The sequence below is a fragment of the Ctenopharyngodon idella genome, chromosome 5 (genome assembly GCF_019924925.1).
Source record: "Ctenopharyngodon idella isolate HZGC_01 chromosome 5, HZGC01, whole genome shotgun sequence".
NCBI classification, from domain to species: domain Eukaryota; kingdom Metazoa; phylum Chordata; class Actinopteri; order Cypriniformes; family Xenocyprididae; genus Ctenopharyngodon; species Ctenopharyngodon idella.
Window position 1 is genome coordinate 16,974,860 of NC_067224.1, and position 24,503 is coordinate 16,999,362.

Here is a 24,503-nt window from a genome sequence, read left to right on the forward strand (position 1 = left end):
TCTCTGTGCATTTTAGCTTTTTATCAGCCCCCCCTCACCCCCGCCTGGCCATTTTCCACTTTGTTAGATTGATTACTTCTCATCGATGTTTTGGAAGGACAATCATGCAGCTTTCATCTTGCAGAGCTATTAAGACGTCAGAATGTTCTCACTGCTTGGTCCACGTACAGGGTGTTTGTTGTCTACTGTATCTTATTTTTAGACCGGCAAACTAGAAGCATTAATGTTGCTGTTGCTTCTTGGGAAATCAATTGCATTGGCTGTGTGTTTTGCCTTCTTTCAGAAATGAAGAGCATGGCAGTGATTATGAGTGAGTCATTATAAACCCATGGGAAAGAAAAATTACTAATGGAATCTTTTTAAAGTCTCAATTGTTTCTCCTAGACAGCAATAACATTAAATGGAGTTCAAATAGAGACTTTTGCTCAAGTGAGAAAGAGACCCCAGTAATGTAATGTGTCTAAACATGTCTCAATCTGTGCTCATATTTGCCAAGAAACCAAACGGATCTGTTGTCACTGGTTGTCCCTAAAATGATTCCAAGTTTATTCAAATGAATTATTAAAAAAAAAAAAAATGGACCTAAAAATGTAATTTCATGTAAAATTTAGGTAACACAGTCACACTTTAGTTTAGGGTCCAATTATCACTATTAACTAACTATTAACCACGAATTTAGCCTTTATAAACACCTAATTACTGCTTATTAATAGTTAGTAAGGTAGTTATTAAGGTATTGGGTAGGATTTAGGGTTGTAGAATATGGTCATGCAGAATAAGGCATTAATATGTGCTTTTCTTAGTACTAATAAACAGCCAATATCCTAGTAATATGCAAGCTAATAAGTAACTTAACTTAATAGTAAGATTTGGACCCTAAACTAAAGTGTTACCGGTAACACTTTAATATGGGGAACAATGCTAACTTTTAACTAGTTGCTTATAAGCTTATTAGCATATTGGCTGTTTATTAGTACTTATTAAGCACATATTAATGCCTTATTTTGCATGACCATATTCTACATGCCTAAATCCTACCCAATACCTAATCTTAACAACTACATTACTAACTATTAATAAGCAGTAAATTAAGAGTTTATTTAGGCAAAAGTTGTAGTTAATAGTATGTTCCCCATCCCAAAGTGTTACCAAAATTTAATTATGAATTATTATTATTATTAATATTATTATTTTATTATTATTAATTTATAAAATGTATTTTAAAAATGTAATACGTTTTATTATTACAACATTTATTTATTTATGCATTTATTTAGCATAGCCTGTTTGTAATATAATTTAAGTATTGTTTATATTTTTTATCTCAGTTGTTTCTCAAAAGTCAAATTTTTTTCCATTAAATTCTTCCTAGATCAAATTATCTGAGCTGTGATAATTGTATAGCTCTGTAATCTTACTGTATGTCAAGAACTGTCTCATTTGTGTCAGTTTTCAAATTTATGTGAAACTAAGAAAAATATGATGCTTTAAAGAAGTATAAAACCTCCACTAAGCCTCCTAAGCAATGAAAGAGCAACATCTGAGCATTTATTTTTCTCAGGGGATTGGATGTTTGTTTAGCCATTTATGGCCATCTTCAGCATACATGCTGTGATTGGCTAACTCTACCAACCTACAGCAGAACATACTGTATGTGTGTGTGTGTGTGTGTGTGTGTGTGTGTGTGTGTGTGTGTGTGTGTGTGTGTGTGTGTGTGTGTGTGTGTGTGTGTGAGGGCTGGTGACAGGTGTGGACACTCTGACAGGTGCACATATCTGGAATGAGTGGCATAACGGCGGACCTTCAGGGGGTTCAGAGCGGCTGCATGCTGGGTCTTAAACTGCCGATCCCTGCTTGAGCGCTCACTCAGCCAGCATGCCCTCCCATCAGCACACTATAGTCTACTCTGCCTCTTCGCACTCCGCTACCGGCAATCTTCCTCCACCCAGTTGCCAAGGCAATACCTGAGTTCTGCTAGTTAGGGGGCAACCTATCATTTAAGGCAAAAGAAAAAAAAAAAAAGACTTTTGAAGTAACCAATTTGATTGGACTACCACTCTTAGGACACAAAACATCTGGAGCAGCATTTTACATATAGCATATAAAGTTGTTTAGTTTGTCTTTTTAATGACTGAGACTCAAAATCCATCGTTTTCTATTTCAGTCGCACAAAACAACCAGCCTGGTACTCATCATCAAAGCATTTGATAAGCTCAATATGTATAAAGGGAAAAAAAAGCTCTCATCTCGCAGTGCCGCTCTCTACACAATCCCTCAACACCTAATAGAAGCATGTCATAGCAAAGAAAAGAGGATGAGAAACCCGTCTTCATCAAGCCCTCACGTCAGCAGAGTAAATTAATTCTTGTGTGATTGATGCAGACAGGCAGATGAAGGCAGAGAAGGACTATGTGTGAGAGCGCAAGCTGCACATATGTTAGCTGGTGGCTAATATCCCGCCACGCCACACTTAAAGCCAGTTGATCCAGTGGAACGCGTCTCACTTTGATGAGACGTCTGGGACTGCTCGAGAACCTTGTGCAGATAATGTCACGAGACAGTTGAAGGGGGATGGGTCTGGTGAAGTGTGTGGCAGCATGCCTCAAGTTTTTATTTCTTCTTTTCTTATTTTCAAAAAAAAAAAAAAAAAGCATCATCTCTCTCTCAGAACTTCTGATATTAGCTGATTTTGTAGCACTCAGGATGGCAGAATCTCTATGAGCACAATTTCTAATAGTAAATTAATAGTAACTTTAGATTTTGTAGTGTTAATACAAAAGTTTCCCATTTGGGAGATACTCTCTCATAGGTTGATTTCACTGTGAGAGGAAGATCTCATTCCTACTAGAAGGTGGCCATCAGGTGGCAGAGAGAGAAACTGCTGCTTTAATATATCAGGAAAGCCCACGATTCTTTCTTTTACACTAGCTTGTTTGCTTAAGCATATATAGCACATCTTTTCAGCTTCATCACACATTTTTGGTTTATGTTCTTAATGGTTATATCAAAAGAATCCTTGTATCGTTTTATGTTCCTTGGGTGTCTCTCTGTTAATCTGTTTGGACCAGGCGTCTTTCTGGTGTGGTCAGTAGTAGGGCTGTTCCTTGCTGCTGAAATCACATTTAGAAATTTTTCTCTTTGGTACCTAGACCTGGTTAAATATTAACATTTATATTTTAGGTTGGCCCTTCCTGTGTGTATCCTCTTGTCTCTCGACAGCTTCCTTTACACCGACTTACTAGGAATATGTATGATTATTTTATATTACATAAATATAAATAACATGACCTTATGCAAATAGTCTAAAGCAAACAAGATAATAGAAAATAAAATGCCAGCTTGAATTTCTTGGTTAATAAACCTTTTAAAGCTTCTATACTAGTGGTTCTCAAACTGTGGTCCACAAGTGACAAATGACTTATTAAAAATGTGCCTAAAAATATTAAATTAGGTTATTAAATTCAGTATATACGTTACTGTTTAAAAGTTTGGGGTTGGTGAGATTTTTTTTTTTAAATAAGCTTTTGAAAGAAGTCTCTTATGCTTACCATTTATTTGATATATATAGGAAAAACAGTAATATTGTGAAGTATTATTACAATTTGAAGTAACTGTTTTCTGTTTTAAAATATTTTAAAATGTAATTAATTCCTGTGAATGCAAAGCTGAATTTTCAGCATCATTATTCTAGTCAGTGTCACATGATCCTTCAGAAATCATTCTAATATTTTGATTTGCTGCTCAAGAAACATTTCTTTCTCATTGAAAGCAGTTGTAAAAGCAGTTTGTGAAACCATGATACTTCTTTTTCAAGGTTCTTTGATGAATAGAAAGTTCAAAAAACAGCATTTATTTGTAAAATAATTATTTTGTAACATTGTAAATGTCTACTGCCGCTTTTGCACCTTTGCCAATTTAATGTGCACTAAAAAAATCTATAAAAATAGGCCACAATGTACTGTATTAATTTGACAGAGTTTTCCGTATTTATTTTTTTACAGGTGTTTTACCTGTATTTTGAACTTCATTGCGTTGTGTTTTAGTGTTAATGGAAATGTCCTTAAAATTACTGGATAATGTCATAAGCTGCCAGTACTTTTTCTGTTATTATATAGATTTATTTTTACAGTGTGTCTTTGCTTAGATGTATTAATAAAATGTATCAATTTCTTTCTTTCAAAAAAAAAAAACGTACCCTAAACTTTAGAACGATACTTTACTTAACTATACATAATAGTTTTGAGGTAGTTTCCCTCAGATACTGAAGTGGGCTATACAGTACATGGATACTTTTTGCAAAGTATTCAGTTTATGACCCACCTTAGAGTCTACGTGGTGGTTGGTATTTGAACTGTGTGCAAACTTGTATTTACAGACTCTGAGAAAGAAGGGTCTAAATGGCTGTGACAGCCCTGACCCCGACGCAGACGACTCGGTGGGCCACAGCCCAGAGTCAGACGACAAGTTCCATAAGATCAACAACGACATTGATCTGCACATGATCAGCAGACAGAGGATATGTGTAAGTACCTGCATTTCAGACTGGCCCTCTCACACTTCCTTCTCTTTCTCTCTTTTTTTCTATTTCTCCTCCTCTGGCTCACTGTTCGCTCTGTGCGGGCCTTCAGGCATTGAGCAAGAAGGAGAACAAAGGCGGCGAGAGCCTGGAGCTCGAGTCTGCTCTCGCTCTCACTCCGCGCACGGAGGAGAAATACAAACAGATTAACGAAGAGTTTGATCTAATGATCAAGACTCAGAAGATACCTGTAAGTACAGCGAAGAGAGGAGAGGCTAAAAACTAACAGCTTTGTGGAAAAGCTAGTAAAGCTAACAAACATATTTGGATAAACAAAATAGTTTATTCTAATCTTGATTACCTTATATAGAACTCATATAAAGTATATATCATGTAGATCTAGTATATACACTGGTGCTGCCCTTGGATGCATGGGAGATTATTGCACTTCTGAAATATGACTAAAACAAGTAGAAGCACAAAGACAATTACTGTAAGATATACAGTCATTTTAACCTCCAGAGTAGATTTTGTGCGTTGGAAGGCTTTCCACTGATTGGTATTCAGAAATGGATACTCTTCATTACACGTCTAAACCTACAGCCTGAGTGATTTAAACAAATAAATTTGCAAATCTTGCATGTACTGCTTATGTGTGTCAAAGAATTAAGAGAAATAAAACAGCATGCTCTACTAAAGACAATCTGCTGCATGTTTTTTTTTTTTTTTTTAAAGCTTGAGATTCTTGAAGATATTTTCATATTGATATCTGTCTATTAGAAAAACGTACCTGTGGGAACATTTTTGCAAAACGAAAATATGTAGCGCCATGTACGTTTCATGACAGTTTCAATGTGAAAAAAGCATGTTCAGTTTTTTGAAAATTGTACGTTTTTATTACGTTGGTTTTGTACATATAACCACAGTTCTGATTTGAAATTTCCGGTGAGTGGAAATTAGATAAGATAAGCTTAATGCTCCTTTACGTTTTAAAATAACGGCCCACATCTAAACCTACCCGATAGTGTTAACAAAAGCAAATGTGACATAAAAAGCATTCGCAATCATGCCATTTTACCTTGTTTTTGATCTCTCATCTTTGAGCTCTTTTATTGTGAGTCATGTTTCACGGGATTCATACCCAAGGCTTCCATATCCGAAGTCCAACTCCGTACCAGCTGAGCCACCGAGCAAGCTTATTATGGCAGAAAAGCAAAACATATGGAGCTGATTAAGCGATGCAAAGGCCAAAATGAATGTGTTTACAAATCATGCACTTTCGTAAAAGTGTTTTGAGGTCATAACATAATATTGCGCAAGGAGACGTGAAAAACACAATGTACAATTGGTGATAGAATTTGGTTTATAAATTAGTTGTCATACAGTTTCAAAAACATCATGAAGAATCAAACTAATATTTTTCAAGCTATTAAAAGGCCTTAGGGTCTCTGAGACTGCAAACAGAACATGAAGGGAAAGACGGAAAAATGAACACCTAACAAAAGTGAAGCTGTGCCCACCAAGACCTTCACTGCGGAGAGAAAATATTTGGCTGCCTCAAGCCATGATTGCTGTGGCCTTGTGAGTTAATGAAGAATGAAAGAGTGAGAAAGAGCGAGAGGCTCTTCTTCAGTTCCTGTCAGTTGATGCTCTCCCAGATGAGCACTTACAGACCCTCAGGACACATGGCTACAATTAGGGGCTATTTTGTCCTTAAAAAACATAATATGAAGGAGAAAGGACTCTCTTCAAGGTTAAGCCTGTGTCTTTTGGAGTGACACGAACAAGAGGATTTACAGAGATTTAGAGAGTTTAGAGTCATCTCAGCCTGTGCATTTAGGGAAGATAACAGAGAAAATGGACAGAAATATTTCTCAGGAGTTCTAAGAATTGATGACGTTGCATGCAATATATTTGTCACAAAAATACATTTTCACCTTTGCAAAAGGTTGAGTATTCGAGTTGAAAATTGATCTATTTTCTGTGTCCTTTTCCTCCCGCTTCACCATTGTATTCAGTGTATTTAACTTATTGTTTTCACTATTATTATTGTAGTTTGTTACAAATTATTTTAAAGGTATATATTGCTTCTGTCTCCAACCAGGCGGTGCCCTCTTCCACCTACGAGATGCCCATCCCCGTGAATAACCAGATCTACCCAGGCAATCATAACCTGCTTCCACTGGCCCACCATGGCCTGCAGAGAAACAGCATGTCACCCGGGGTCACACACAGACCACCTAGTGCAGGTAAAAACACATATAGTAAATATATATAAATATATATGAGGGGAAACTGTGAAAACGCGAGTAAAACAAATGTAAAACAAATGATTATCAGTTTAATCTAAAGGTTGGCTTGACATAGTGTTCCGTACAACTTACCAAAGATCCCAACCCGATCTCACGGCAATTTTCTTTTTTAAAGCTTGAGATTCTTGAAGATATTTTCATATTGATATCTGTCTATTAGAAAAACGTACCTGTGGGAACATTTTTGCAAAACGAAAATATGTAGCGCCATGTACGTTTCATGACAGTTTCAATGTGAAAAAAGCATGTTCAGTTTATTGAAAATTGTACGTTTTTATTACGTTGGTTTTGTACATATAACCACAGTTCTGATTTCATACGTATTTTATGAGGTGACTAATTTGTACGTTTTTTGCTAAATCGTAGGTATTTTACGAGTTGCCAAATTTGTATGAATTCATACGAATGACCTACCCTTAACCCTGTCCTTAAACCTACCCATCACTGGGGTTTAGACAAATCGTATCAATTCGTACGAATCATCATCGTATGAGGTCGTACGAATTAGCCACCTCGTAAAATACGTACGAATTAGTTGTGAGATAGCGTTGAAGATCCAGTGATCCATGGATATTGACATGCAGCAAGGAATCGTCTTTCCTTACATATGTGCTTGATTTCGACGTCGGGGAAATACATAAAACTAATTTTCCTGTGAACCCTTTATGTAAATACAATATAGGTAGGTCTAAATCCAGGTGATCACTTATATCAAATTATCAATGTTATATATATCGTCCAGCCCTAAAACTTGTATAGTTTTTGTCAGTGTTTATTTAAAAACATCCAATTATGCAGAATATAAGAGATTATATTCAGTCTGTAAAAATATACCTCATGATTTATTGTCAAATGTATTTGTACAAGCATTCGCAAAGCTATTTCCCATTTTAGAAGTGTTTTGTGTTTTTTTTTTTTGCGGCATTTACGCTGAAACCAATGCTTCCGCTGAGTCTTTTTGCCAGTGGACGTAACCGCAGTCACTTTGGCCGACAATGATGTCACATGCATAGCGTCTATATATATCACATAGTACATAGTGTGACTTTTCTATTCTGCCGACATGCCCAAGTCATGTTAAAAAATACTATTAAATATAATAATAATTAAAATAGTATTAAAGTTAGACATGTTACAAATTGCATGCATACAGAATAATATTACCTATAATTAATTTAATACTCAGCATTCCCCTATATTTCTCTTGACCTGTCCTTTTGTCTGTACTTCCCTATGACAATGAGGTTCAGTGGGGTTATATACAGAACCCTAGCATTCTTGGCTCAATTTTAAAGAAGATTTTCTTTTTTAATTTTAAAGCTTTTCAATTTTAAAGAAGCTTTTCAGTTTTTTCTAGTGATAAAGTATGTTTACAAGCTGTATAAATCATAAAATTTAATCAAAATAAAAAATGAATTGAAATTAATTAAAGACAAATTTATAATGATCTCATGATGGGAACCCCTATATATGAAGTGCCTGACAGAAACCTTTAAGGTACTATATCGAACTTTTTCTTCTTAAGAGTGTACAGAACGATCCTGTTGGCTCTTTTATATTGTTGTGTTGTCTTGCTTCATTAGACAGAGTCTCTCACCCACAGCTCTGTCATTAAAACTGCTTTCTCCTGATGCAATCAGGTCTGTATTCCAGGAGCGCTTAGCTAAATATGAGTTTTGGCCCAGCCTGCACGCCTCTGACCACACTTGCTCCCCTGCATGCTTAAAAATAAAAATGTGTAATTTTTCTTGGACACCGCGGACGAGCCCCGTCGGCCACATCGCTTCCTCCTCAGAAAAGTGTGCTGAGGTGGAAAAGGACAGTGTTTTGTTCTTCTCAGACAAACACACACACGTCTCTGTCACCTTATATTTGTCTTTCGGTCTCCCTCGCTCTTAAACGTGCTGGGAGGGAGGAAGATCTCTGTGGCGTGAGGGACTTGAATAAATGAGCTGACAGTTTTAAGAAGGAAGATTTTGTGGTAGGATGTGGATGTCAGCTGCAATGAAGTGACTGAAATCTCTCTCTCTCTCTCTTTCTGTCTTTCTCTTCCCATGCTAGGTGGTCTGATGGGCACTGATCTCTCCACTGGCGCGGGCACCAGTGCTGGTAAGGACGGCATCCCCACATACTACAGTATGTTCCCTCTCCATCATGACTTTTACTCAGCCAATAACTGCACGAATTCTCTTCCAGCACTAACCAGCCTCGCAAATTTTCAGCAGAATGTTCTGTTTGTATAAGCTGGGCTTGTATTCACAGTCATTTCTTCGCAGACTTTAGTCATTAAGTGAACTGGACTGAACTTGATTGGTTCAAACCCAACAGCCACAGTAAATGAAAACATTTGGTTCTGTTATTTTTCACTTCAATTCTTGTGAAATAATTACTATACAATGGTTGTTTTGTGTTAATGTTTATATCAGTAATAACATATACAAAAGTTTAGTATGTCTGTATGATTTTTTAATGTTTTTGAAAGACGTCTCTTATGCTCACTAACGCTGCATTTATTTGATCAAAAATACAGTAAAAACAATAATATTGAGCTGAATTTTCAGCAGCCGTTACGCCAGTCTTCAGTGTCACATGATCCTTTAGAAATCATTATAATATGCTGATTTGGTTCTCAAGAAACATTTCTTATTATTATCAATGTTGAAGACAGCTACTTAATATGTTTGTGGAATAGAAAAAAAAACAAAAAAAACAACAGCATTTATTTGAAATAGGAATCTTCTTAACGTCATAAATGTCTTTACTGGCATTTTTAATCAATTTAATACATCTTTCCTGAATACAAGTAATAAAGTTGCAGTGTGTAAATTTTAGCGGTATCTAGTGGTGAGGTTGCGAATTGCAATATAGAGAAGCTACGGTGGCCAACACAGGACAAACATGTCGTCGTCTGAAACAGCAGATAGTAGCCAGTCAAGCAAACGCGTTCTTCAGAGCAGTTTGTCCATTTAGGGCTACTGTAGAAACATGTCGGCGCAAAATGATGACTTAACTTGTAAGGGGACCCGCGGTGTACGTAGATAGAAATAGCTCATTCTAAGGTAATAAAAACATAACAATTCATTATGTAAGGTCTTTATACACCACGGAAAACATAGTTATTTATATTGCATTTCTGTCAATAGATCCTCCTAAAATTTACAAATTGCACCTTTAATTTCTTACCCCCCAAAAAATAAATAAATAAATAAACAAATAAAATCTTATTGACCCCAAACCTTTTAGTGTATATTAGCATTAAACCATTTCCTTACTGAAGTGGTCAGGTTTGGTGAAATCACATACGCACACTCTTCTTTCGTGCTCTTCAAGCATATAAAGATTGTTCGTCCCTATAATCTCTGTAAATATCAGCTTTGTTTTAGTAAAGAGGTAAACAAGCATATTGGCATTAGCAATATGCTGCACTGTTTGAGCCATGTCCTTTGTTTGTTTGCTTCAGCTCTTGTCTGAAAATGATAGCGCACACAGCTCCCTTCTCACCCTATACTTCTGCTTTATGTCTTTTGTAGGATAAGGCCTATCGTATGTTTGGAGTAAAACATGCTTGGAATATTTTTCCATCTAGTAGCCCAGTCCTTTCAGAGAATTTGTATATGAGTTTCTGTATACCAGAACAATCCACTTGAAAGCAATAGTTATACAGTCGGATTGGTGCTTTGACTTGCGGTTGCCTCAGAGTCTCTGGGTATATGTGGACGTCTGTCTGTGTGTGTGTTTGTCTGCACGTCTGTTTGTGTCTGCGTGTGTGTGTATGTGGGTCTGGCAGTCTTACCCACTAACCAGTGGTCACTGCAGAAGCATGGCTTGGATATTTAAAGCGGGACAGTAGATGTTTTGAACTTGGCTTCCGGGTTGCTGAGACACAGCTGGGTAACCTTGTTTGGCCCGGGGTCCATTGTATGAGGGTGAGGGTGAGGTCTGTCAACTGACCCCCTCTCCTCACTGTCTCGAATGCACAAAAGTACCACTTGTTGGTGTGGCCCTGCTGTCCACATTCAAGGTCTACAGCCATCAAATATAGCCATTGTGCCGACGACAGGCTAACACAGGGCACAGTGTGGAGTTGATGTAGGCCACAACTCTGGAAACAAGAGTTGAAGAGAGTCAAATGAAACAAGAGGCCTTTTAATGGTCTAATAGTGAATATGATATGAATATTCATGGTCTTCTGGTAGCCTTAGTTACCTCTTGATTTCAATATGTTTAGTATCCTTCTTTAAAAAAATTAAAAAAATGACAGATTTTGTTTCTTAATTATATATACATTACAGTGCTTAACAAATTTATTAGACCACCTGTCATAGTAACAAGAAAACACAAATATTTTAGGAATCTGTCAAAAACTTACTTTAAAACTAAAAATGTTATTGTCATTCATTAGGCAAGTAACAAACTGAAACAACTAAATAATCTTTATTCACTCATAATAACCAAAAAAAAAAAAAAATATATATATATATATATATATATTTTTTATTTTTTAATTTGTATGGCCTCGATAACAGCTTTCATTCTTGCTGGCTTTGTTTTTATGTACTAGCAACTGTCTTTGAATCCATTAAATGCCAACAATAATTATATTTTAGCATTAGAAACACTACTGTGACTAAATAGCTTACACATACTGGTGGATTAACCATTACAGAAACATAAAAAAATATTTTAGTAATCACCAATACTGTTAGTTTAGGGCAGCTGTGGCACAAACCTTACATTTTTGAATAAATAAATTTTTTAAGCACTGTATATATATATATATATATATATATATATATATATATATATATATATATATATATATATATATATATATATATAATTGTATTCATCTAGGATGCATTAAAGTGATCAAAAGTGACAGTAAAGGTGTTGATTGAACATTGATTATGTTTCTTGAGCACCAAATCAGAATGATTTCTGAAGGATCATGTGACACTGAAGACTGGAGTAACGATGCTGAAAATTCAGCTTTGCGTCACAGTAATAAATAAATTTGATGATTTGCCAGCAAAGTGTGTCATGGCATGATGTTCGTCGCAGACAGTTATTTGTTTGGCTGGCACCCTGGCATTCTCAGACAACCGCAAGTCCTCTGCTACGTGTATTTATGCATCTGTGACATATGGGTTGTGCTATGAGATAGGGAAAGGTCAGCCAACACATACGAGAAAGTGAAGTGGCCAGTCTATTTTTTGTCTCTTAGGTGGAGTCCCATAGCAAGTCCATTGACTTTATCCTTTCTCTGTTTTTTTCTCTGTTTGTTAATTTACTGCTTACACGCATTTGCTCCTACCACACCTCTGCAGTTTATGGGTCATTGAAGTAGCAGTGCGTGTGCAATTCTTTCAGTTGCTAGAACCGAGGCTGGCCTGAAACCTCAACACCGAATCAACAAACATGGACAACAGGATTAAATGCGACCGTTACACCACAATAAGAAATCAGAGACGGTCCAACTTGCAGGGAAAGCGAGCATGTGCTTAACCACACTGGCCGGTCAGCTTGCTTTGACGCTGAGTGGAAACTTAGGCCAAGCCCATTTACAGTTAAGCCTCCTCTGCGGAGCCCCAGAAATAGAATCGGCTCCTTTATCATGTGTACACATCAGGCGATTTGTGTGTGAGGAGGGGACCACTTGTTTCTGGGCAGCTGTAATTTTAGCACTTCCCCATTGTGAGGGCGATAGCTGGGCCACAAACGCACAGGGAAGAGACTTGTGTGGCTTTTGCAAGGGAAACAGCATGAGTCAGAAAATGGACACTGTTGTGGCCTATAGTGCACTGGTTTTGAATCTGAGATGTTGTTTTCAGTGACTTGCAGAACAAGCAACTGTAAAAAATAAGTTGAAAAGCATGAGATAAATGAGTTTTGTGCTACTTATTGGCCACCTGAATCCCAGCTGTGCTGCTTCTGATCCATAAATCAAGTCGCCATGGCTCATTCATCACCAGTGTCTAGCACACGTCCTTAGTTGAACTCATCGTCTCAGTCTGCCTGCTCTCGACGGGTCACTTTAACTCTTGCGTGGTATTGCTAATCACAGACGGCAGAGCCCTGGTTGTTAAATACATCCCGGCCTGTGTGATTTGAGCACACCATGTGTTTTATGATTGGCTCAGGGTGTACTGTACTGTACTGGCCTCTTTAATTAACCTGCACCCATCATGAAATCACAGGTTTCTATGGTTACCAGAGCAGAACAGAGGCCAGTCTCTATGAATGGTTCTGTCTCTCAGTCCTTTTTGTACGGTAATAATTACAGAAAGTGTTTGGGTTTTCTCATTGTGTGTCTGTCAAATCGCTTGAACCTAAAAGGTTTAAAATGAACAGATATTCAGTAAACATCATATATGGCCTCAGTTTATTTGTTAAAAGACTTTAATTGAATATTTTGGCTCAAAACAAGATACAAGCTAAGGTCAATCAACATTATCAGCATACATGCTGGAAGTGAATTGGGACAAAAAAGCAGATTTAAAGATTTATAAACAGAAATGTGCAGCTTATAACTTAATAAAAACCAGTACATTCATTCAGATGTTAAATCTTGTGTATTATTTGATCCATAAAGCTGCTTAAATCATTATTTTTTTTACAGTAGTTTATGCCATTGCATCAAAGTTCTAACTTTACATGGAAACTTTAGATACAAATTTTGTTTTGTTTTTTTTGGGTTTTTTTTTTAAATCTCAATAAAATAATGTTTCAAAAAAGTTTTCACGCTCGCATGACGTGGTTTTCAGACAATTCAAAAAAGGAATATTTCGCAAAACTGCAATGGAAACAGTTTTTTTTTCGCATTTATAGGTCACCGTATCATTCTTTAATTCATAGAGGGCACTATATATTTGGACAGAAGATGAGAGTTCTTCATTAAACTCATAAAAGACAAAAGTATTACGGGACTACTTGATTCTAAACAACAAATAAATGCCACAATTTGAATTTATCAAGACCTCGAAGCAGATAAAAGGGAGAAACATGGCCACTCCCAAATATAAGGGGCTTTTTTTTTGCCATAAATGCTTGGATAACATGTCTACGTTCTCTTTTGATGAAAAATAATGACTAGTATATATGTAAACCTACCCACATCCATTGCCATGATTTTTGGAATGACTTATCGCGAGAAGAAAAAAAGACGTTTTAATCGCATAACATCGGTTAATGAAACAGCATCATTTTGCAATAGTTTTTTATCGATATTTAGAAAAGTTTTGCGGAAATCTGTAATGGAAACGCAACTAGTGAGTATTTTAATGTTTATGAATTGCCCCCATTCACTTCCATTGTAAGTTTTTCAGTGTAACCCAGTTAATGTATTTTTGTTGTTTTGAGAGAGAGAGAGAGAGAAAAGCGGGGATGAGTTTTCGTGGTAATCAGCATGAGTGTTGTCGATTGAGCTCTACTTGTACTGAGCCTGTTATATTCCTTTAAGTGTGGAAATGTATTTTTAGAGGATCAAATGCAGTTTTATTTCCTCATCTCCACTGCAAACAATGAAGTGTGGCTGTTTAAGTGTTTAGAGAAGAGCTCCAGCCAGCTGTTTTTCGAGCCCTGTACTTCACTATGTATGAGGAGACAGGAAATGCATCAGTGCACATGGCACATACATCCACCCGCTCACACTTGTACAAACACAATCTCTCACAATCACAGTTACTCTTCCTGGTTCCCGGCTCATGTCCTCCTTATTTTCCTTGAATCGTGCAAATTGCGCTTTCAAGACTTCTCATTTGAAAACAACAAAAACCATCGCCTTCAAATTAAAGAAAGATCACCAGGGCGAAATTGCCGAGGACGACATCTGCGTCTAGTTTTCCTCTCGAGTGTATGATTGGGAAATTCATTTATGTCTACCGTATAATTCCTAACCCTATTTTAAGTGGCAAAAGCCATGCAGCACTCCACATTTTCCCCCTCGAAAGCAAAAAAAAAAAAGAGGGATTTGGATTGAAACAAAGACTCTGTACTTCTTTCCTCCGATCCCTCCTATTTTTTTCCAGTATAATGTACCCCTCTGGTTCTTAGGAGATGATGAAGTTGGGTTAGCAATTGTGGATGAGGAATAAAGATTGCTTGTCTGATCCACTTCTGGTAGTCATAAAAAAAAGCCACATGTGCACACATGTATTTATCATTGATTGCCAAATGACGACCTTCACTGTCAGTAGTTAAGGGCCATGCATTTTATGTCATTCATAGAGACTGCTGCCTTGTGAAATGAGATGTGATCGTGGCAACCTTCCCATTGTGCTCCAGATGGGACTTGGAGTGATCCTTTACAGTTAAAATAAAGGGTCTTGAAATGACTGGAATATCATTCAAAATCCATTTTCTCCCTCATATTGTACATTCTAATGTTTCATGTGTAATTTGTACATTAAGGTCTGGTTTCACAGACAGGGCCTAGATTAAGCCAGGAGTAGGCCGTAGTTAAATTAGGACATTGAAGTAGCTTTTATGAATGTGCCTTAGAAAAAAATATTACTAGTGTACATCTTGAGACAAAACAATGGCACTGATATATTTTAAGATATGTCAGTGCAAGTTGCTTTCAATTAAAACAGCTCAAACATGCCTGGGACTAGGCTTAAGCCTTGTCTGTGAAAGCGGGCATAAATGTATTGGATTTCCAGGGTTTTTTATTCAACCCAAATAAGGAAATGAATTTAATTAATATAAAGTGTTGTAACAAAAACAGTGGTGTTCTGCTCAAAAGTAACAATAATACAGAACATATTTCAAAATGTTTTACCTAATGAAGTTCTTACTGTTTTGCTCTCATTTGACATCAGCTCTTAAAGCACCAAGAGTTACCATTGCCACCTGTCTCTATTCATCAAACACCTGCCTCCTTACCGCAAAAACCACAAGAGGAACAAATGAGCCTCATCTCTCTCCTCTCTCTTTCTCTTTATCTACCCACACTTCACATTTTCATTTCTCAACTTCATGATGCTGCAACAGTTTGCTCTGAAACAGAAACATTCAAGCAGTCTGTCATGAATCGGCCATAGCTAAAGTCCGAACGCCTCACCACCAACATTTAGCTGCGCATACAATCTTTCCTCGACCTCTCCTCATCTTTTAAAAGAGAATGTTTTTCCAAATATCAGATGGTGTTGACTAAAAAAGTAGGTGACAACTGTGAAGCCTTATGAAAAAGGTTACCTTAACTCTGGCAGTATTTTTATTTTATTTTATTTTATATTATTTTATTTTATTTTATTTTATTTTATTTATTTTACTTTATATAAATACATTTTTATGTTTCTAACTCTAAAGCTTAATATATATTATATTTTATTTTTATAATTTATTTTTATATTTTATATCTGTATATGAAGTATTGAAGTTTTTAGGGGTTTGAGTGGTAATGAATGAAAATGTAATGTCATCATTTTGATTAAGAAAATAAATAAAATTGTATTTCATCTCTGCTTAATTTCAAAGTGAAAATATTACTGTTTTGTCTTATGTCTTAAGAATCAGCGACAAAATTATATAGCTTATCCATGATAATCAGTTCAACTGAGAGCTTGAATCTTTTTTTTGCAGAGGCTGACAAAAAAACATATTTTGAATCATAATGACATATAATGATTCATGAGTGAAAATCATCTGAGCGTGACGGGGTGATTTGGGGTAGCTGAATTAGTCTGGCTTGATTTGATGGAGGGTGAATGAGAGGGTGTGTTTACCAAGTGCTTGGTGCAAATGAATGAGTGGTGGTGGAGGTGCAAGTTGTGTGAAATGGTGTGGAAACATTGAATTGAAAGAGCACATTCTTGGTGAAAGATGGTTGCAATACTCCAGAACGGATAAAATAGTGTTTAATGGCTGCATGTGGTGAAGGCTCACTGGAACCGTGTGGAGAGCTGCAGACAGGGTTGAATAGAAGCTTCACAGTAGATGACGGTGGAAATGGTGCATTCTGGTGCAGGCGAGAGAGTGAAATGAAGCTTGCTTAAATTGTGTGGCATGGTGAAAGTTTGATGTACTCAATTTGGCTCTGTTGTGTCTAACACCCTTTTTCCCTCCCTTTCTGTCTCTCATTAGGAAATGGCTATGGAAACCACCGTAACTCTCCAGGACTTCTGGTGTCCTCCGGAGGAATGAACAAGAGCATGCAGGCCAAGTCCCCTCCACCAGTGAACCTGGGGATGAACAGCCGTAAGCCTGACCTCCGAGTGCTCATCCCACCCGGGGCCAAGAACAACATGCCCTCCATTGTAAGTTTACCAAAGTGTGTTAAATTTTTGAACAGCCACGATGGTACCACATCCATAAAACCACACGCCTCAGTTCCTTCGTAATCCTCCATGGTTCTCCTCTTCTTTCTTCTCACTTCCTCTCCAGTAGTTTTATAATCTAATTAGCACAGGTTAGAGCTCTATTAGAAACAACATAAGTAGTCACTTCAGCAGCTTTTGTCTTGTTTGGTGAAGTACGCTTCTGTAGGTTCACCTAGTGTCATAGGCGGCCATCAGCTTCACTCACTGCCACTGTCAGCCAATGACACTAATTCTGGATTTGTCACCCTCCCTTTACTGCCATCAGTCTGAGGATGTTGACCTTCTATTGGTAAGTGGCACTGTCACTCAAACTGGTGACATAGGCTAATAGATCTGAAGGCCATTTGTCATCCTCATACACAAAATGATCAGACTAGTAGTGTTTGGTCAGATATTGTTTAGCTTATTGTTCAAATGCCAATAGGGAGATGCACATGTTGACCTGTAAAAGTGCTTAAATGCAATTTCGTATTAGGAACATCTACACAACCAAGCTCCAGAGTGACATCTAGTGGTTATAAGAGTCGTCTCGTTCTCAGGTCTTATTCACCTCTCTATGTCCATCTCTGCTTTTCTTAATCTCTGTCGCATCATTCAGTCATCACGCCAGCACGACAAAAGAGGAAAAAACACCTCCAACCCTTCTTTTGCTAGTTCTGTTGCCTTGGAGACCTTGAGTTTCTATAGCGACCAAGTGCCCTATGAGGGATTGTAAATCATAGGTTGAGAAGGTTCAGTGGTGCTTCATGTTAAATGACTATTTTTCTCCTCATTGTTTTGGTGGGCGGTGCTCCCTCATTTGTTTGATGAAGATACAGATATATTCAAGCCTCGTGACTAGAGACAAGTCATCTATATGTGTTCTTCTGCTCTCTTCCTTTTCTTATAGAACCAGAGAATAAACAACTCTCAGTCTGCACAGTCACTGGCTACCCCCGTGGTTTCTGTAGCGACGCCCACTCTACCAGGGCAGGGAATGGGTGGTTACCCATCAGCCATTTCCACCTCATATGGTACTGGTAGGTACCTCAGTTACACTAATACTGAGTAAACTTTGCATTATACACACATTTCACGTCTTAAAGCATTATTTCACCTAAAAATGAAAATTCTGTTATTAATTACTCACCCTCATGCCGTTCCAAACTCGTAAGACTTTTGTTCATCTTCGGAACACAAATGAAGATCATTTTAGTAAAATCTGAGAGCTTTCTGTCCCTCCATTGACAGCCTATGCTGTCAGATTTCACTAAAAAGATCTTCATTTGTGTTCCAAAGATGAACGAAGGTCTTACAGTTTTGGAAAGACATAAAGCCGAGTAATTTATGACAAAATTAAATTTTTAGGTGAACTAACTCTTTAATCATAATGTTTAAAATGTTTTACTATAGAGGAATAGATTGTATTTTTTATGGTTATACCATTATTTAGTAACTTTAATGTTTAATAATAAATACATTAAGAAATGTAGTTTATTATAATATAATATAATATAATATAATATAATTAGTGCATCAATCTAAAATACTGTTCGGTGATCTATTACTACTGTAATTGCTGTAAATTCACATAATCAGATGTAAGAATTAACAATTATTTTTAATTAGAATTTCATATTGCTTTTTTTTTTTTTTTTTTTAATTTAAGCTCTTTTTATATTACTTTATTAAACCCAGACTAAATGAATGCAGAATCTCTTTGATTTATTGTCTATTCTGTATGCAATAGCTCTGTCTCACCAGCAGGTGGAGACATTGTTTTCCAAATGAGCAACACCACTTTTTTTTTTTTTTGGATGCAAATATTAACCCTCTTCCTGTGTTTTCTTCTAGAATATTCCCTGAGCAGTGCAGATCTGTCCTCTATATCTGGCTTCAACAGTGCCAACACTCTGCATCTGGGCTCAATGAGCGGATGGCAGCAACATCAGATCCAGAACATGCAGCACTCTGCTCTCAGTCAGCTGGGGTGAGTCCAAACACACACACTTAATTACCAATACACACATCAAATAGCCTATTTTAATCCTTATGCATTTAAAGGTACACTATTTAACTTTTGGCCCTCTAGTGGTTAAAAAAAAAATCATTAATTTTGCGGAAGAACATTGTTTTGGTTGTGCTTCAGCTCTGCTTGACTGCGGATGAATATGGTTATGCTAAAACATTCATTACTAGGCTTAAGAGATATCGCTAGTTTAGATGGAAAGGATCTCAAGCTGACTAGCTGAAGACGTTGCTGTAGTTATACCCATTAATAGACATGGTACTTCCTTGAAAATAAATTCAGCGCTACAAAAACTATAATGAAATGGCCCTTCACAATAGATAATGCTTTACAATGAAATCTGTTAGAGAGCTACATATGGCAATTTATCTGTTCAATAAAATGCTGTACTCACCTGTTGAGTAATAAAAACCCCATCTCTGCGTCGCTTTTACAACATTTCATATTCCTCAGTTCTCGCCAATCCGAAAAGCCAAGCTAATGTTGATTCTGGTTTTATTACGAGCTCTGTCGTGTTCTCTTTTTGCCAGGAGACTCTCCTCTGTTCGTCGTTTTTTTAAAATGGGTTATTCTCCAGGGCTTCGAGACTCAGCATGCTCCATGTCAACATTTCTCACTCATTGTGACAACTAACCCGTAACACTCCCACACCAAACACGCATCTAAGTAGCCAGAGCAACTTTTCTCTATTTACGGATATGACAAGAGACGCACAGGCGAGTGATCTATGTACGCACGAGGTCCCGTCCCGACAGGTTTAAAATATGAACACTTATATTAGACAAAACATGTTTTGGAAGAAGGATTGATGATGTATTGACTCATTATTAGGGATGTAATGATGCACCCAGAACCAGTTGAAAATCGATTAAAACGTGACGTTTCAAGTAGGTTGAGATGCTAAATGAATCTTGATACATTTGGGGGCGGATTTATATGAATGTATAGCTGAGTGGAACTAACTGTGTTGAGAAAAGTTTAGATAGTATTTTATTTTCATCTTACTTACGTACTATTTATTTTAAAGGGTTAGTTCACCCAAGAATAAAAATAATGTAATTAATTACTCACCCTCATGTCGTTCTACACCCGTAAGACCTTCGTTCATTTTCGGAACACAAATTAAGATATTTTTGATGAAATCTGATGGCTTAGTGAGGCCATCCAGAAAGGATGATGAGAGTGACGAGAATACTTTTTGTGTGCCAAAAAAACCTAAATAACGACTTTTCAAAAATATCTAGTGATGGGCGATTTCAAAACACTGCTTTGAAGCTTTACGAATCTTTTGTTTCGAATCAGTGGTTCGGAGTGCCAAAGTCACGTGATTTCAGTAAACGAGGCTGTCAGACAGTGAATTTGCATTCTCATGCAGCCCGATTGCTGTTATGAAGTTTTATGTAGCATAATTTCACAAAGCTAAAGTCAGAACATTCTGTTGCTTCAAATGTTAAAAATTATACAATCTAATTTAAATCAAAAACTGCTCACGCTGCATGTATGCAGCATCTTTGATGGGATCGTGATTAAAATGCAGTGGTTGCCTCTAATTTTAAATGGCTACAAATAGTTCAAGCTGCAATAGAGCAAATAAACATCTTGTTCATGTACTCATTTCTTTTATTTGTATTATTCATTTATTTATTCATTTGATTTATTTAGGATTTGTTTTAAAATTTCAATTTAGTTTTGTTATAAAGAATTGTCTTAAATCTCATTTTGTTAAAAAAAAAAAAAAATGTGAGAAAATCGTATTGTGAAACCAGTATCATGAATCGTATTGCATCGTGAGTTGAGTGAATTATTATTTAAATTTTGTTCATTGTGAACAAAAAAAGTTACATGGTGTACCTTTAATATGTGCAACTTTCTCTTACTCTTTGTCACTATACAGAAAATAAACTTCTCTTATTTTTTCCAAGCTCAACATTTTCATTCTGCAATAACCACGTTTAAGTATAGTTAGACAGATGTCACTGATTTGATTGTATCTTTGCCACCTGTGTACAAGAGTGCACGAGCACTCGTTCCGATCCGTAACCCCCTTCATTTCCTTTCCTTTCTACAGAAATTGCTCTAGCACTCACTTATGTCAGGGTTCAAATCTCTCCCTGCCCTCTACTCAAAGCCTGCACATCAAGTCCGAACCTGTTTCTCCTCCTAGAGATCGATCCAGCAGCACCACGCCTGGCGGCTACGGCCCGCTACCGTCCCACCAGCAGCACCAGGGCCCGCCCCCACAGGGGCGACAGGACTCGGGCCGCTCCCCGGCCGACAGCCTCAGCAGCTGCGGCAGCTCGCACGAGGGCAGCGACCGCGACGATCACCGTCCCGACTTCCATTCGCCCTTAGGATTGGGTCGGCCCGGCCTGGACGAGCAAGACAGCCCATCCATCAAGCGCGTCCGCCTTTCGGAGGGGTGGGCCACATGATAAGCGATGCCCCCTTGGACAGCCCCATCCTCGATCTTGACCTCCCCACGCGAAGCGACGTGGTTCCACGGCGCCTCACACGTTCTCGCTTTCTCTCTGCCGTTTATGACTAGTCACAATCATTTCTCTCCTTTATTCTCTGATTTGCTGTGGAGAGGGGAGGAAGTGCTCTCTCTTTTTTTTTTATATTATTATTTTATCAGAGTGTGTCTGATATACATATTGTTGTGATTGACGGGTTAAGGGAGGGAAACAGGAAGGAGGACTAGTACAACCGGGTCGGGGAGGGTTTAGTGGGCGGGCTACTATGCATAACTTGTGCAGTGTGTGGAATACAATGTAAAGAATTACCATATATGCATATATATTTACACGTTGTGTAGGTGTACATGTATGCAGAGTAACAAACCAACAAAAAGTGTCAGGTACTCTTGGATCTTTTTTTTTTTTTTGTAAAGTACTTGCCTCGGTGATGTTCAGCCACAAGAGGAGCACAGCAGAGAGGTGACAGCTTAGCACTTGAGTTGTTGTACCAGTACAATATGTACAGATTCCTTTTTTAGTGCCACTCTCTTCAGAGGGCCCCTTCGCTAAATGTATGTTATGGGTGACAATGTCATGTTGCAGGTTCAACGTATTGTACATAGAGACAAGGCTGGGAAACGGGGGAAGGGTCAAGGTTGGTAAAATATTGCTGATTTCACACAAACAAAACTGTTATGCAAGAATTTCGAAGGATTGTACAGATTTATGTGCAGGTTCCTTGGTTAAGTTATGGGGGAGTGGGTATTTCAGGAAAAAACTCTCCTGCTGAAGGAAAAAAAATAGCAGGACGGAGTCGCAGAGATGAAGGACTTTAAATTAAGAGCCATGTTACTTCAGTCTGATGACATTTAAACCTAGGACTTGCAGTTGTTGTTCAGTATTAAAAGAAAAAAAAAGAGAAAAAAAAAGTATGATACACTTGCTTCTATTTTCATATCAAAAAGGAATACAATGCAAAGCATTTTTGTGGCTTTTTGTAGTTTATAAGAGCCAGAATGTGTTTTGATAGCTTTGCTTATATGAGAAATGATAGTAAAAGAACGAGAAACTTTGGGCTTTTCAACCATAAGCCATGAAATCTGAGACAGTGAATTCTTGCTTTGCTCAATGTTTTTTTTTTTTTTCCCTCTCTCTCTATCTCTCTCTTTGTAGAAGTTTTGTTTTTAAACGTGTATTTCTAAGTATATTGAATAATAATATTAAGAATCTTTTTAAAGAATCTGTGAAATTAACATGCTTGTGTATAGCTTTCTAATATATGAATATATATGATAAAAAAAAAATATGGTCATAACTTTTTCCCCATTGCAGGGGATATGTGCAGTTGCACACGTTAATTTTTCTTTCCCCTTCTTTTTTTCCTTCACCGGACTGAGTCTTTCAGGGGCAAATACATTCAGAATGACATTTTGAAATTTAACTCACACTCATAAATATATGCCCCCTTTTTTTAAAGCACAAGATACTTGCCCAGATCTCCACTTTGGTCTGGAATATTCAAAACCTTTTAAAGTTTCCAGTGTCACATTAATCGACATTGCACTGAAGATTTTATAATATAAGACAGCACAGTCATAGATACCTCATGACTGCTTGTGTAAGCTTGTATCATCATTTAGTGGATTGTGACTAGTTTTGTTCAGTTGTTATACATATCTATCATTGTGCATTCTGTGATTTTAACAGGACATATGTTAGTCTGTTTTTTCTACCAAAGACAAAAAGTGATGTTATGTTTGCCGATCCATTACCCTTTCTGGGTTTGAGACCATTGTGTTTCTTCACAAGTTGTTCATGCTAGTGGTTGGTACCTCTGACTCACCCTCCCAGTGCCTCAGATTACCTTTCAATGAGTTGGTCTTGTTAAGAATTGGGAACATTCTCCTCTACCTAACGAGTGTACAGTATTGTGAAACAATGCCATTGTTTGTTATATAGATTTCAACTGTCCATATATGACTCTCCGGTTATTTTTCTTTTTCTTTCTTTTTTTTTTTTTATTGATTTTTTTGGTTGACCTTTTCTGTTTCTCTCTCTCTCTTTCTCTCTCTTGAGTGTTGTTTCCATTAAGTATATAAATAACAAAATAAAAAAATGAAAAAAAAAAAAAATGCTGAAAAATTCTGTAGTAACAAATGTAGCTTGTATAAACCTACAATGGGTAAGGGTGAAAGAAAGTGTCTTTTTGTTTTCTAACCAGGAGAACGAGGCTTTCAGCGGCACAAGCTGGACTTTGTCGCCACTTGAAGACAAGATGTCATTAAATTAAAACCGCATCTCTGTATCTCAAGGGACTTGATTCAGCTGTATGTAGTAAAAATTAATGTATGGAATAAAAATTGTTTCTCCTGCTGGGACTTAAAAAAAAAAAGGTATTTGTATTTTGCAGAGAATTCAGTAAAGTTACTGGCTTTCTTAGTTACACAGACGTCCTGGTGTGATTTTTATTGTCTTCTGTCCCTCACCTTGATTGCAAGATAGCTTTGTGAAATTGTATGTAGTCAGTGTCTCTAAATCAAATTTGATTAATCACAGAAGCATCAATGCAGAATAATTATTTTATGTTTTTATGCAGCAAAAGCTACATAACACACTGTAAAAAAAAAAAAAAAAAAAAAAAAAAAGAATTGTTTGAGCTTAAAGTAAGTTACCTGGTTGCCTTAAAATTTTGAGATCATTGAAATTAAAAATTTGAGTTAATACAATGAAGGTGATTGGTTTAATCAACAGAAATTCAAAATATGTTATCTGAACCACATGAATTAGCTAAGTTGTTGTGATAACAAATCATGAAAATATTTTTTTTACAGTGTAGTCATCATTTGTGGTCCTATTTTCTATATCTTCAAATAGAGGTGTACACACAAGGCT

At 37.0% G+C, this 24,503-nt stretch overlaps 1 protein-coding gene across 7 annotated transcripts in view; it reads left to right on the forward strand.

Moving 5' to 3' along the window:
- mef2cb (myocyte enhancer factor 2cb) overlaps window positions 1-24,054 on the forward strand; it is a 73,216-nt gene extending 49,162 nt beyond the window's left edge. For 3 of the 7 annotated variants that reach the window (XM_051893331.1, XM_051893330.1, XM_051893329.1), the window contains 7 exons: window positions 4,376-4,522; window positions 6,621-6,765; window positions 8,890-8,964; window positions 16,912-17,084; window positions 18,037-18,166; window positions 18,981-19,116; window positions 21,224-24,054. In XM_051893331.1, the coding sequence (XP_051749291.1) occupies window positions 4,376-4,522; window positions 6,621-6,765; window positions 8,890-8,964; window positions 16,912-17,084; window positions 18,037-18,166; window positions 18,981-19,116; window positions 21,224-21,587 (1,170 nt within the window). In that variant the 3' untranslated portion in view covers window positions 21,588-24,054. Of the gene's footprint in view, window positions 1-4,375; window positions 4,523-6,620; window positions 6,766-8,889; window positions 8,965-16,911; window positions 17,085-18,036; window positions 18,167-18,980; window positions 19,121-21,223 lie in introns of those variants that run through there. The other 4 variants (XM_051893334.1, XM_051893333.1, XM_051893332.1 and 1 more) reach the window with 4 other exon arrangements.
- Window positions 24,055-24,503: the final 449 nt, after the last annotated feature.